The sequence below is a fragment of the Mus musculus genome, chromosome 9, assembly GCF_000001635.26.
Source record: "Mus musculus strain C57BL/6J chromosome 9, GRCm38.p6 C57BL/6J".
Lineage (NCBI taxonomy): Eukaryota > Metazoa > Chordata > Mammalia > Rodentia > Muridae > Mus > Mus musculus.
Genome location: NC_000075.6, coordinates 71903335 through 71919362, shown reverse-complemented (window position 1 = coordinate 71919362; position 16028 = coordinate 71903335). Strand labels below are relative to the sequence as shown.

Sequence of the window (16028 nt, the reverse complement as noted above, 5' to 3'; positions counted from 1 at the left end):
CTCTTCTCTGTCTTTTCAAAACTCTGAAGTTATAATGTTAACATTAGATTATAAATAAGGAGACAAAATGGATTACAGCCTGTGGTGTTTCTCTTGATGCTCAGAAGAGGCCTTCCATTTTCTGTGTAGATATCAGTTAGTAAATTATTGCCTATTGCTCTTCTCAATCTTAGCATCTCATTCACATTGGAGTGTCTGGTAAAATGTGAGTGCTTACAAGAACTTTAGAGAGCTAAAACAATTTAAATGCTTTAGGAAATGTTCTGAAGAGCAGTAACTAGCTAATTTTAATTGGTTTTGGTCTACATAAAAGCTAAAAGTACTTTAGTGTGGGACAGGAGAGATAGCTCAGCCCAGCACCCATAGGGTGGCTCACAACTTTCTATTATTTCAGTCTTATGGCATCTTCTCATCTCGCCCCCATGGGCACTGCCTACATGTGGTACATACACATGCAGGCATACATATACCCCTATGGCATACATTCTAAACATCAAAGTATCACAAATGTTAGGTGATGCAATGAACATATTTCATGTGTTACCATAGATTATGATACTTATGAGAGGAGCATGCAACTAAAGGTGCTGAAACAGGAGGAGGTTAAAGTAACCTGGCCAGGCACTTAAAGCTTCTGAACTGAATGCCACCAGCTTACTCTCCATCACAGTTTGCAGGGTCCCCAAACTAGACTTTGAATCCCAGACTGGTGATAGTATATGGCTAATGATAAGATACAAAAGAAAAATATCCAGATAACTCCAAGCATAGAAGCTATTTCCTTGATTTTATATAAAGTATAGCTTTTGCTCAAGGAATTAGTTGAAATGACTTACCAAGAACAAAAGTTTTGCTGTAAGTTTTACAAATACAGAGTATGCCAGATCTTGTTTATGTTTGGCACTTCTGTTTTAAGCAAATGTAGGACACCTCTTGGGGAAGGGCTATCCATGCTCTGATGAATGCCTTTTGCCCTGTTTATTGTATAATATTTTTCCACATGCTGCTTACAAAATTGCTTTTTTTCCCTTCTACAGAATTCACAGACCAAATTTAAATGTTTCAATCTTTATAAAATCATGTTTTATTGTGTAGTATCATTTAAATGCTTTTTTTATTCTCATGTTTTGAAGTTTTAAAAAATATGGAGTTTATTTTACATCAGTATTCCCTAACAGTGAATGCTTCTGAAAATCCTGAATTTGACCCATTATTTATTTGTGTATGGTTGAAAAGCTGTGTGTATCACTTTTTAAAAAGATAATTTAGAAAAGTTATAAATTTTATACACAAGGAAAATTAGAATACCAAGTTAGGCAAATGAAAATTTTCTGTTCATTTATATTAATTTATCTTCCAAATTCTTTGGATCTAGAGCTATGAGCTCAGCAGATACGAGAGTATACTGCTCTTGCAAAGGAACCAAATGTAGTCTCACACCATGTGGCAGCTTATAACCATCTGTATGAAATTCAAGCTCCAGAAAGTTCAGCATCCTCTTCTGGACTTAGTGTCCACAGGTACCTGTACTTAAACATTCACCTGCGCTCACACATCCACATGTACATGTTTGTGTGCGCTCACACATACACTCACACACAAGCACTTTAAAGCAAAATAAGAGATATACTTTCTCTGTGTGTTCATTTCCTGGAAAGGAATAAAAGTCCCAATTGTACCTTAGTGCTGAAGTTCCAGTTTTACTCACATATTACCAAAGTAAATGCCATAATACTAGATGTGTATCTTGGCTTTATTCCATCGCTTGTATAGCATGTCATGATGTTATTGTAACCTTAGTTTTCATTCCTTAAATTTTATTTCAAATTTTATACATAGTATTTGTAATACAGCATTTGATGTTATTAAGGGGTTTTTGTTGTTGCTGTCGTCGTCGTCATCGTCGTTGCTTAAGTTTTTTAAATATCCCTTTAAGCCTAGCTCTTCATCTGATACAGTTTGTCTGTTAAGAAAGTGTGCTGTTGGCCTGTTGCACAGAGTTTCACCTCAAGTGAACTGACATGTGTGACGTCTTTAAACGCTCCTGGCATAACAGGCTCTAAAGGTGTTCTTTCTCCTTCACTTTTTGTGGTATTGGTGTGCTTTTCTTCTTGCTTTACTCCATTTATTGTTACCTTTCAAACTTAGAAGAAGAGCCAGGACTGTCATTCTTGTCTTCCCAGGCTCAGGTGCAGTATTAGGAAAAGAGAAACCATGGGGGTCTGGGGGAGTTTCCTGTTCATTGGAAGTCTGGATTTTTCCCCTAATGTAAATGCTAATGAAACATTTTGTTTTCCATGTTCAGATCCTTTACAAGCGAAGAAAGTAAGAAAGGTGCCTCCTGGCCTACCTTCTTCTGTAAGTATTCTCTTCTTTTGTTTTAATTTGATGTTCAATAAATTGATGTCAAGTATTGAGTATTTACTTGTTACAAGAATGGATTCAATTGGTGCCAGTGGGCATACTTTACATAGTAACTGTTCATTGCTTTAACAAAATCATTGATTGAGATAAATCCACACTTAAGGTTCAGCTTTTTGTTTTCTGTGCAGTGATTTGTAGCTTACTCATATGCTGTCACTCCCTGTCTCTGTCATTTGAATTCCCCTCTTGGGAAGAAGACTAGGCCTGTAGCTGTCAAAGAAGATCTCCTCTGCAGGTCTTTTGATGTTTAATTAGTCATTATGTTGCTGAACAGGAGGACAGACAGAGATTAATAGCTGAGAATCTTAGAAATTTACATTTGTAATAATCCCAATGGAGCTAAAGACATTAAGATTCGGAGGACATGTTCGGCTCAGCTTGCCTCAGTAGGACTGAGGTTATTAATATGCATAAATCACCAAGTCAGACGTTCATTCTGAAGCCCTTGTGGATTTTAAAGCCTTCATTAAGCCTTTCCCAACTTCAGGCTAACATCAGGAAAGCTTTCACGCAACTAGTTTGTTGATTCCCTACTTTCTCAAAAATGTATCCTTTGAGAATAAAGAGCTTTGATGCAGGAGGCTGGGAGAGGTTGGTAAAACAATCATTAATGGCTATAGTAACCTAATACTGTAGGAGTGTTTGTGCTCTTAATATCCTTGCTCTTTGAAGCAGTAGAAGTATTTGTAGATAAACTTACATTATTAATCCACCCATACTTTAAAAACCTCTGGTGAGAAGGGAAAGGGTTTTCTTTCTTCTCTCTGTGTAGAACAAATGCTCAGCGAGACTGTTAGATTGAGGCCCTGTGCCTTGAAGGCTACATTCTTTGTTGTGTAAATGGATGCTAGGCTTTTATTGGGCAATACTTAACACATGGGCGCAGGTGCTGCCAGATGAGTCACAGCTCATCAGAGTTTGGACTGAATGGAATGCCCTGCTTGACAAGTAGCAATCTAGAAGGGGCAGCATGGGCCTGAGCTTTTTATTTTTTTTTAAAGGGTAAAGGACAGAAATCATCTTTTGGTTGTTTGCATTCCATCTCTGTTATGTCCTGCCCCCTTTTTCTGAAAAGTCGAATTGAAATCTTTGAAACTCAATTCCAGATGGATCTGAGTTTTATAAAGCATAGGGCAGCTGTACTCTGAACCTGCAGCCTACCTGGAAGGTTGAATTGCAGCTGCAAGCATCCTAAACGCTTTTGCTTGCTTAAGCACATGGTCCCACTAGAGGCTGAATAGCTGCTTGATAAACAAAATGAACAATGCCTCAAATCATTATTCCTGAAGACAGGAATTTCAGCAGCAGCTAAAAATAGTTGTACGATTTACATTTTAAAAGTTATGTGCTGTACAAAGATAGGTAGACAGTATAACCTAACAGAAATCATACTCATGTAGACAGTACTGCAAAAACATGGAGCAGTGTGATTTCTTATAATACTATAATTCTGTGAAAATAGTAAGTTAGATTACATATTAATATTAGCAGAACCATACAGCTTTAAAAACAAACTAATAAGTAAAAAGATTCCCACATTTATTCTTGGTCTGGCATTAGTTTTAAGAAATAAGGTTAATTGTCAGTATTTCATAGTTACTTCATTTTTTAAAACAACTGAGCTAAATGGATAGAGGAGCCTGAAAAGACACTTTGCAGAGAAAGCCCTTTGTCCTTACATTTTTAAATATAACATCACTTATTACTTTAAGATAGTTTCTCTGTATTGTTTTGTGTTCAGGAAAGGAAAAACTACTGAATTTTGATGAACCTTTAGAATGATTAGGAAATTTTTAAGACAAGCTTTCTTAAGTATTATATTTCTCCAGCTTCTTTGGTATACACCTTTAATTACAGTCAGAGAGAGTTATATATATGAGTTGGGGGCCAGCCTGGTCTTCATAGGGAATTCCAGGCCAAATAAGGCTGTGTAGTGAAACCCTCTCTCAGACGCACACGCACACGCATATATGTCTGTGTATACCAGTGAGCATGGTAGTGTATATGCTTATAATCTCAACACTTGGGAGACTAAAACAGGATTGCTGTATATTCTATGCCAGCCTGGGCTGTCTTGCAAGACCCTGTCTAAATAAAACAATAAATAAAGAAAATTATATTTTTCTATTTGACTGCTTATAATGAATATACAGTTTTGCAAATCTTTGATGTTGAGAATCATAAAAGAAGTGAGAGCAAAAAAAGACCATGAATGTACATGTTCTGTTTCATGATGATTTGAATAATGAGTATCATACTTCCAAAACTAAAAATTTAGCCAAATGTTCAGATTTCAAATGGGCCAACAGGTAAAAAGAACAGAAGTGTGAAAACCAATGTTTTGTCTAAATTTAGAAGTGAAGCTTCCCTAGATTCTGTAGTAGACTCAGCTTTTGTAAATGTACTGAAGCATTCCTCCTCCCTTTACCCCTTACCTCAGGATAGAAGCAGAGGACAGTATTCAGTACACGTGGCCATAGGGAGGTCTGCTCTGAGCACAGACCTCCAGTGTCTGGGCTTGCAGTGACTGGAGTCTGTTGGGACTGAACAGAGTTCAAAGGGTGTGCAAGGTACTTCAGCATGGCGGCCATTTCCTTACCCTTGAGGGTTCCTTAGCCTCCCTTCCCTAATCTCTGAACACCAGCTGTGTATACCTGTTTTTCCTTGGTAGGAGATCATTGCTAAGATAGAAAGTAGAAGAGAGTTTGGGACATAGGGCAGGGATTGGGGCAACTATTTCCCCTGGCAACCTTTCTTGAATTTACAAAAGGAAGTGTGTTTAGTAGGATCCCTTCAGTCTCCATGTCACTTTGTTTGCAGGACTTCTCTAAGTATGAGGAACAAAGACATCCATTTTACTATAACACCATTCTCCTTGACCTTTGCACTAATCTACCCCAATTTATATGGAGGGCCATAAGAACAGCTTAAAAACTGTGAGAAGACATTTTCTTTCAGTATTAAAGTAAAAATCTTGGTTTATTCATAAGAATATCTTGTTTTGTATGTAAATAGTTTTGCCAGTTCCGTCTTTCCTGAGTAGCTCTATTTGTTAATTGGCTTTGTTGTTTAAGGACTAGCACTGTCTAAGGATGATGTGGCCTTAGAGATACACAGAATTTCCCCTTACTCGCCCCTTTTTTATTTTATGACCTGGACAGGTTACTTGACGCTCTCTGAACCATAAGGACTTTTGTTTATGTAGTGCTGAGGAGTAAGCTGCAGGCTCACTGCATGCTAGGCAAGTGCTCTACCACTGAATCATCTTCAGTCTTAAATCTCAGCTTGGTTTTGCTTTACCCGTTTTTTGTGTCCTGGGGATTGAACATAGGGCTTCATACATGCTGAGCCTGGACTTCTCCAAGCCACATGTCAAAGGTGACAGTGCCAGTCTGAAAGGTTAGTAGAAAAGCATCCAGTACCAAGTACTTACTTGGTCTATCAGATATAATCCAGAATTCCTCTTTCTTCTTTTTTTCTCATATCTACCACTGTAGCATAAATTTAATTTTTAAAACTCAGTTTACCATATGTGGCTCAAAAACAAGAACAAAATGAAGGTGAACAGATAAATATCACAGTGAAAAAAATTATATTACCACACTTCTGTATGCAAGTAGGAGCCTGGCATACAGTGAATACTTGCGAAATTACAGTTGCTGTTATTGCTCAAAAAGCATTCTTTTATAGAAAGAGAAGGAAAATTTGCTGAATCACAGTCTGCTGCTTAGATTTATTCTGATCATTATTATTATTTTCTCACATCTCAGGGCTATATTTCTCCTTTATTTTTCCCCCTTTGGTTGAACATTGTTATAGCTTCCCTAATGAGCGTCAGATATACTGAGTCTCTGTTCATTACTCTGTCTCTTAACTTGGTAGTTGTACTTCCAGATGTAAATAATATTTTATATACTACAAAAGATGCAGAATTTGAAATTAGGAATCAAGATTTCAGCATAAATCGGTCCCAGAGTAAGCACCTAGATCAGTCTGGAATGCCTTCTTCAGCCCGCACACCTAAACTCGTTCTGCACCTCCGCATTCCGAAGCATGCGTCAACTGCATCAAAACAGCATGGCTTCCTAGACTTCTTAAAATGTAACTAGCTTACAGGATTAATCATAGGCTAATGGCACATTGTTTTTTCCTTAATTGAATGTCACACTATCTTTTGTTCTATATTTTAAAGTGTATATATATCTTCCCACAAAAACTGTTCATATAATTTCTTTGGTAAGTTCTCAAAATGTATTTTGATACCCAATTTAGAAAAGTTTTATTTTCTAACTCTTCTTTCACCCAGTGAGCTTCATTTTCCAATCTGAATCAGAGTAGTTTAAACTCTACATTTTCTTGCTTTGAAGCAGTACAGTTCTATGGGCTTAAGATTGGTAATTATAGTTGGATGTGGTGGCTTACACCTGTTAGCCCAGCTTTCTGGAAGCTGAGGTAGGAAGATTGCTATGAGCTGAGCCTGCATTACATAGTGAGTACCAGCTAGCCAAAGGTAGATAGAAAGGTACACTCTTAAATGTTAAACAACAACAAAAATTAATAATCCTAGTTAGAAATTGTTTTTTTTTTCTTTCTTTTTCCAGTGCTGGGGTTCAAAACCTAGGGCTCCATTCCCATGAATGGTTGGCAAGCACACTGCCTCCTAGTGACGTTTCAGCTTACTTTTTTGTAAAAAATTAATACGAATTTTGAGTTAACATTAAGTCTTAAATGTATGGACATCATGAATTAGGGAGATTCTGAGGTGCCCCAAACCACACAGGCTTCTAGGCCCATACATAATGCTGGTGTATTGCTCTGTAATATCAGATAGTATAAATAAGACTAAGAACTACAAAGAAATGGAATAGCAAGTCCCAAACACATTTAGACTAAGACCTTCCCCCCACCTCCCCGGTTTTTTGAGACAGGATTTTTCTGTGTAGCCCTGGCTGTCCTGGAACTCACTCTGTAGACCAGGCTGGCCTCGAACTCAGAAATCCGCCTGCCTCTGCCTCCCGAGTGCTGGGATTAAAGGCCTTCGCTACCACCGCCCGGCTAGACTTTTTAAATAAGAGAGATGACAAGCAACTCTTTCTGGGTCTGGTAAAAGTGATTACATTGAGAAACTGGAGTACAAAATGATTGGCTCTCAACTACTAAGATCACTGTCAGGGTTAGAGCTGTGGAGAAGGAGCATCTGAAAATAACCATCTTAGCAATGGGTGAAGATCCTCCTGATGGTCTGCTCCATGAGGATCACCAGGAAGCCAAGAAAGCAGTGTCATAAACAATTGCCCGAGACCTCTAAGACTGGCAAGAAATAAAGCTAACAAGCTGTAAACAATTTTTCAAGCCAGTATCATCTTCCATGTAACTTCACAAGTGAGCTCTGCAGTTTTTGAACATGGATCGAACATGATATTTGCTTAGTTCTGGGCAAGCAAGCATAGCGGGTATATTGAAGATGGATGTGTAGAAGAGAGTCTTATTTCCACCTGTCATATAGACTAATTCTGTTTGAAGGCTGATCCAATACAAAATTCCCACAGTGGCCAGTTCATTGTCTAACTGTACAGTTAGATCTGTAAAGGGTACAAATGTCCAGTTTGACTGAAGGATTTCATATATCAGTAGAAAGCAACCACTTCTGATGTTTATGGTGTCCACTGTTGAAGCTGTGTCAGAATTGTATCAGTATAAACAATAGGCTTTTGACCTAGCTCTAAGATGTTTATTTTTGTCACATGCCAAGAAAGCTTTGATCTGGTTTAAAGTGAGAAAGTAGGAAGAAAAAAAAAAAAGAGCAGTCTACCACTTCTCTGGACCCAGTTGTCTCCTGGTGTAGTTGCAAAACTCACTTACAGGGTTACTTTCTTTTTCTTTTTCTTTCTTTCTTTTTTATTTTTTATCTTTTCTTTTCTTTTCTTTTTTAATTAGGTACTTTGTTCATTCACATCTCCAGTGCTATCCCAAAAGTCCCCCACACCCTCCCCCTCAGGGTTACTTTCTGAGCTCTGTGTTCCTTGTTAAACAAATATATGCTTCAATTTCATTCAGAGATAGCTGTTTAACCGTATTTCACGTGGTATGTGGTGGAGGTCAGGGAGGTCTCTTTCCACCATGTGGGCCCTGGGGCAGGCTTGATGCTGGTTACCTTTACCTTCTCAGTCATCTTGCTAAAAGTGGCTTTTAAGGCTTATTTTTACAGATGCTGATAATTTGATTCTCTGAGTTGTCATAAACCAGACATAAATAAGTAGCCAATTCATTTTCTGTATATGACTTGTCTAGATTTATATTGTTGAGTTGTTTGAATATGCTTAAACCCTAATATCACTGTCAATATATCCATCAGTAGAAAACCAAGTTGTCCCTTTCATTTTTTATATTTTGCTGATATGACAGGCTTGTTTTCTTAATATAAAATAAAGACATAAAACAGCAAAAAAAAAAAAAAAAATCAAGTTTTTACCATCAGGGGTGAGTGAGCTCTGTATTTCACTCTAAGTTAGGAAGGACTTCCGTCCTGTGTCACTGTCCAGTATGACCTTTGTTGTCACAAATGCTTGCCTTTGTTCAGCTAATACTGATTGTGCTTGGGAAGTTATTTGTTCCCTGGGTGTATCTTGTTTCAGGGATTACAATATATGCCATGTAGATTTGTGAGTAATCTTTCAGTCATTTAAAAAACACTGCAAGTTCTGAAAATGTTTCTAAATTGCCCCACATGCATAGTCTTAAAGTAGATTTCAAATGTTTTAAACTATTCACCTATCAATTTTTTTTTACTTTAAATTGTATTTGTTTTAGTATCTAACCCAATATATCTATAGTGTTGGCAATATTTTTTAAGTTTTCAAAAAATAATCTGATTCTGACATGGCATAAGTAACACATGCCTATAATCTTCCCACTGGAGAGAGAGAGGCAGGAGGTGAGCAGAGATCCAGAGCTCAGGGTTGGATTTTTATATTCCTTGGTATACTGCATCAGGGTTCTTCTTGTTTTTCATGTTCTTGAGACACAAGGTCTTACTGGGTAGCCTAGGCTGACCTCAAACTCAGGAGTCGTCCCTGCCTCTGCCCCATCCCCATCCATGTCCCCAGTGCTGGGATTAAAGGCACTTATCGCTCAAAGTCTTTTTTTTTTTTTCTAGTTAGAAACATTTTATTTAAATGTGTCAAATAAAAACCCCACATTTTCAGACCATAAGATGTAAATACATTCAACAAAACCAATATTTACTGCTGTGAACTTTACAGCGTATAATCCAAATCCACTCTGATGGTTGATGATCCTTCCTAGGTTACACTTTACAGACATAGCAAATCCCTTATAATCATGTAAACAAAATAACTTTCCCCTAAGGGATGAACTTGAGAACTTCAGTCCTTTCTTTCTGGACTTGCACTTCTGTGTGGACTTCCTGATGAGGAATCTTTTAGGAGGTAGAGATCTAGATTTTGATCGGCTGCTTCTTGGTCGTAAAATAGACCCGGATCTTGATCTCGACCTTGAGCAGGATTGGAAATAACTCAATCCTATTATAGAACCAGACCTAGATCTCCTGAGTGAAGCTGATCTCGATCTCCGAAGAGACACAGACCTTGAGTGTCGAGGAGATGCTGATCTGGACCTCCTTCCTCGGCTCCGGCTGCTTGAGCAAGAGGATCGCCTTCCCCTGGATCGAGAATGTGATCTAGATCATGACCCGCTTCTTCCTCGTCAGCTATAGCGACAACAGTCATAAGCATAACGTCCCTTTTCACCACACTCATAGCATCTATCATTAGGATCAAAGGGAAGACGGGCAGGTGACCTATCAAAAAGAGATCTCCGAGGCATGCCTGTTGATAATTCAACCCTCACTCAGAACCACAAATCACTTTCCCATCCAATCCTCGAACTGCATCCTCTGCATCTCTAAAGTCTTCAAATTCCACAAAGGCAAATCCTGGAGGATTTCTGGCAATCCATATAGTTCCTAAGGGCCCTTAGTAACTGAATGCCCTTTCTAACTCTCCTTTACCAGCACCAGTTCCCAGGTTACCAACATATAGCTTGGTTTCTCCTCCATGCCGCCTGTAACATGACTTGATGGCTTGCCTGCGTACTCGGCTCTAGCTTGTAATGCTCACAGCGTAAGTAGCACAAAAGTGGCTGTACAACCTCCTCTGCTAGCAATCGCAGTGGCACTAGTCCACTCAGTCTTTTATAAAGAGGCTGTATAGTAAATATGGAGTATATTTTTTAAAAAATGAGTATAGTAAATATGAAGGGGGGGGGACAAATGGTCTCTGCTAAAACTACTAGATCCTGTTGTGTTAATAGTATTGAAAGTAGCTACAGGTGATAGGTAAATGAACAGGCAAAGCTGTGTTCCAGTAAAACATGATCAAAATAGTTGGTAGATCAAACTTGTGGCTTACTAACCCTAGGTTGTTGACCTGTGCTAGACTCACGGATACAATGTAGCCTCTTTGTCATCACCCCCCACACACACAGAGCCTTTTTTAATTGTACTGTCAGCTGCTTTCCAAGACTATTTCCCACTCGCACAGTAAAGTGAATAAGTGTTAGGATTTTCTGGGATTTAAGTGTTACCTTAGATGATATTGTAGATGTGTGTATACTCAAGTTGTCATTTTTGTCCTAGTCCAACTTCATGGTAAAACGTAAGCTGAAGGTGGGTGCTGTGATCTGTTCTCTATGAAGTATATATGTGAGTAGAACATGTGGGAAATAAGTGCCACTCGTTTAACATGAACACTTTAACAAAAGCTAAGATAGTTTGTTTGTGTCTGAAAACTTCATTTTCCTGATGTTAATCTTTATGAATGTAGGTGAATTTTTTTGTAGTTCTTAATGATTTTTAACTTTTATTTATTGGATATTTCCTTTATTTACATTTCAAATGTTATCCCCTTTCCTGGTTTCCCTCCCTCCTAGAAACACCCTATCACATCTTCCTTCCCCCTGCTTCTATGAGGTGTTCCTCCACCCACCTACACACCCACTCCCACCTCCCCACCCTCGATTCCCCTACTAAAAGCTCACACTTTGATTTGTACTTGAGATGTTTTTTATTTAGTATTGTTTGAAATCAGAAGCAGATATTTCTCCCTGAATCATTAAAGATACTTAAGGTTTTCAAAAACCAAGGTTAGGGTTATCACTCAGTGGTAGAGTATTCCCTGTATTTAGCCCCCAGTCCTCAAGAGGGTAAGAATCTGCTACTAGGCCTCAATGAGTCCCTTGTGCTAAAGTCATTACAAGTGCTCTGAAATGCGCTGGGCAGTGCTGGGACATGCCTTTCATCCCAGCACTAGGGAGACAGGGGCAAATGTCTCTGTAAGTTCAAAGCCATCCTGGTAGTTCCAGGACAGCTAAGGCTACATAAAGAAACCCTGTCCCGAAAAATAAAGAAACGAACAAAAAGAAGGTTAAATACAAGGAAAACATAGACCTGTCTTCAAGATGATTATAGTTAAAAGATAAAAGTTAAAAATTGTACCTGTGAGGAAAAGTAACTTTTAACATTTTTCTGTTGAATAATTGTCCTCCAATCATAGAGTATACTACCCAGAAAATTATTTCAGTCAAGGGGGATGGAAATGATGTCTGTATAGCTGTTAGCTTCCTCATCCAGAGAGGAACACTGGGTGATTACCTGTTGTAAACAGTACTTCCCAGCTTCCTTCTCTGGTTGCCTAATTGATGAAAAATATGCTAACTTGCTTTTTAAAATCTTTATATAAGAAACAAATTTTTGTTCCCATTTGACTTCTAAAATATGCTGTTAAATTTTACCCCAAATAAAGAATGTTTTTACAACAGAAAAGGTAATTCAGTCACCAGCGTCAGCTCAGTATTGATTCAGGATTTGACCTCATCAGAAATGTAAAGACTTTTCTTCTAAAACATTAGTGTGTAGAAACCAGAGTACAAGAGACATTTTTTCCCTAAAGAAAAAAAGTACTTTATTTCTGATACTAAAATAACTTCAAGATTTAACCATCTTTCAGTACCTGTGTTGTGTCATTTTTGTCCAAAGATCACCTTAACCGCTCCCCAGGTAGTCTTGCACTTTTCCTTCAGTGGCTTCTTTCATGAAGAGAGCTTACTTAACAGTCTAGGTCAGATCATATCATCTGAATCACACCTCCCTTAAATCCTGCAGTAGCTTATCAGTACTAAGCCAACGTCCTCATAGTGGCTTCCCAGACCCTCATGACCTATCTCCTTTCTCTCACATCCTCTTCTGCTATCTTCCCCTCCCTTTGTCCATCCTCAGGTCCTTCTGTGTATGTATTCTTCTCTCTGCTACTATCCCTGTGTGGTCCTTTGTACCTGCATGGCTGGTTTTCTCTCTGATCATAGGGGTCTCTCATTGCCATCCTATATAAAATGGCAACATACACCCAATACTCCTTCCTTCCCTGCTATGTATACTAAGTAAATTAACAAATCCATGTGATTAGCAGTATAGCTATAGCTATAGCTGTCTTACCTCCTGCACCTTGCTTAATTAACATGAAGTTGGTCTAAACTACAAAAAATTATCTGAATTATCTTCAGAGAAGGAAAACTGTAGCCATATTTTACCCTTTTCTTATAGAACATTAACTATGCTTAAACCTTATAAATACTTTAAGATGAGGGGAAAGCTGTCCAGCTTTTTATCTGAAAAATATCCTTTGCTTGGAAAGTTTACCAATGTCATTTCCCTTTTTGTGAGCACAGGCTCTAAGTTTGGATACATGAGAATTAGGAGACATATAGTTCATTTCCAGCATAGAGTCCTAGTATTAGAAGATGATGTGTGAAGTTATATGATCTTTATCTAAGTTTAACAATAGTACCACAGATAGAATCTTTCAAGGTTAGGGAAGCATATATTTCAAGGTTACACTCTAAAGGTGGTATGATGGTGCTGCCAGGATCTCATCTTCTGAGCTCCTCAGTCTGTCTGCTCATTACAGCTGTTTTTTGTTTATAATCCATTTCATAGTCCCTTTGACTGCTCTACTAAATTTTCTAGCCAGAGCATACAAAGAATCATGATATAGGCCTTGCACTTTTCTTGAAGGATGGTACAGGAGCCACAGTCTACTCCTTTGACAGGCTCTCTTGTCAGCTCAGGTACTCACTTCCCTCTCTATAGAAGCTTCTGAAGTTATTTCAAGAGTTTGACAGCAAATCTTTCGATTTCTAGAGGGACTAAATTAATCTAATGTCAGACCTACATATAAATGCACATTGTTAAAATCAAATGTCAAAATCGTTATTGAGTAAATAATGCCAAAGTTGAGTAAGAGTTTTTACCTGTTGGCAAGATGCCAGCCTGTGTTGTTGTTCTGGATACTCCACAACGTTTAAGACAGACGATCACGTTAAATGAGCATATTACAGGGCAATAACCACGTATACCTCACTTGTCAGCACTTGTTGAGTTCAGAGCTTTTAGATGCTTATCTTAGAGCTCAGGCGTTGTGATGCGGTTCTTGAGATTCTTTCCTGGATCTTTCATTTCATGTAAAGCTTGAGGCTTTTCATTTTACCACTAGTAGGTGTAATTATGAAAATAAGATTTGAAATTGCTTTGGGCACTGGACATCAACTGCAACAACTCTGGTGTCTTAGTGAACAGACACCATGAACAAGGCAACTCTTATAAGGGACAACATTTTATTGTGTCTGGCTTATAGTTTCAGAGGTTCAGTACACTATCATGGCAGAAGTATCACAGTGTCCAGGCAGACATGATGCTAGAGGAGCTACATCTTGATCTACAGGCAGTAGAAGTGGATTGTCTTCCTCAGGCAGCCAAGAGGTTCTCTGATTCCACACTGGGTGAAGGAAGCTTCAGCATAGGAGACCTCAGAGCCCAGCTATACAGTGTAATACTTCTTCCACCAAGACCACATGTACTCCAATAAGGCCACACCTCTTCATAGTGCTACTCCCTATTGCCAGACATTCCAAACATATTCAAACCACCACATCGGGGTTTCAGAAACTGAGTGTATGGCAAGTTCTAAAATATTTCAGAATACCTAACAATTATGGAGCTCTACAGAATAAAAAAGGCACGCCAACAACAATGAAAATAGTCTCACATCTTGTACACATAATCAGTTTACTTCAGGATAGCAGCATTTCACTCTTTTTAATTTCTTTCCAAGACCGTTGAATTTATAAGTACAAGCTCTATCGCGCTTCAAAAGTATGTGCATCATCCTACATAGGTGCCATGATCATCTTCTCCGGAACCTTCCTGCTCTAGTGTATGTATACTGCTGCAGCAATCACTGCATTCCTCTTCTATCAGAAGTCTGAGTGGCAAGTAGATAGTGTTAGTTTTGTTTTAAACAGAGAAGCATACTCAGTGCAAATGAAAGAAATTAAGACAAAAGTCTTTTATTTAATGCAATAATTTATAGTTTGGGGTACAGTTGATAATAAAACATGAAAGTGATTGATTAGTTGGTCTCTCTCTCTCTCTCTAAGACAGGGTCTCACTATGTGGCCTGAAGTCATAGCAATCTTCTTGCCTCTGCCTCTTGAGTGCTGGTATTACACATAGGAGCTTAGGAAAGGCTCTATTAGTAGTCAAATTGCTAGAAAATCTTCAGCATAATTTGATGCCTGGATTTTGAAGAAATAATTGAATGGAATGATCTGAAGACTCATTTTCTGAAAAGACAAAACTGAAACCTGAGCCCTAGCTCTTCATCCAGTGTTCTTTGGCATCACATATTATAGGCTACAGTTCTCTGTGACATGAGCTACCTATCTTAATCTGCAGTAGGAAGAATATAAAGCTCTTGTACATACGTATGTAGAGAGTCTAGACCAAGTAGTTTAACAGATTTTTATCAAAATTTGTGTCTTTCCCCCAAGTTTATACGAAAGGGTCATTGTTATGGTGACATACCACATTTCCTGGTAACTCATTACAAATATTAGATAATGTTTGTTATACTTTTTTTACTATTCTATTTATTTTTTTATTAGATATTTTCTTTATATACATTTCAAATGCTATCCCGAAAGTTCCCTATACCCTCCCTCCACCCTGCTCCCCTACCCACCCACTCCCACTTCTTGGTCCTGGCCTTCCCCTGTACTGGGGCATATAAAGATTGCAAGACCAAGGGGCCTCTCTACCCTGTGATATGCAGCTAGAGACACGAGCTCCGGGGTACTGGTTAGTTCATATTGTTGTTCCACCTATAGGGTTGCAGACCCCTTCAGCTCCTTGGGTGCTTTCTCTAACTTCTCCATTGGGGGCCCTGTGTTCCATCTTACAGATGACTGTGAGCATCTACTTCTGTATTTGCCAGGCACTGGCATAGCCTCACAAGAGACAGCTATAACAGGGTCCCTTCAGCAAAATCTTTCTGGCATATGCAATAGTGTCTGGGTTTGGTGGCTGATTATGGAATGGATCCCCGGGTGGGGTAGTCTCTGGATAGTCCATCCTTTCGTCTTAGCTCCAAACTTTGTCTCTGTAACTCCTTTCATGGGTATTTTGTTCCCAATTCTAAGGAGGAATGAAGTATCCACCCATTGGTCTTCTTGATTTTCTTGTGTTTTGCAAA

At 38.5% G+C, this 16028-nt stretch overlaps 1 protein-coding gene and 1 pseudogene across 12 annotated transcripts in view; one reads left to right on the top strand and one right to left on the bottom strand.

The window, feature by feature from the left end:
• Tcf12 (transcription factor 12) overlaps positions 1-16028 on the top strand; it is a 267642-nt gene that overhangs the window by 192531 nt on the left and 59083 nt on the right. For 11 of the 12 annotated variants that reach the window (NM_011544.3, NM_001253862.1, XM_006510998.3 and 8 more), the window contains one exon: positions 2306-2358. The exons of the other annotated variant lie outside the window; for it this stretch is intronic. In NM_011544.3, the coding sequence (NP_035674.2) occupies positions 2306-2358 (53 nt within the window). The remainder of the gene's footprint in view (positions 1-2305; positions 2359-16028) is intronic. 12 annotated transcript variants of the gene reach the window in all.
• On the bottom strand, positions 9813-10517 carry Gm18821 (predicted gene, 18821; annotated as a pseudogene).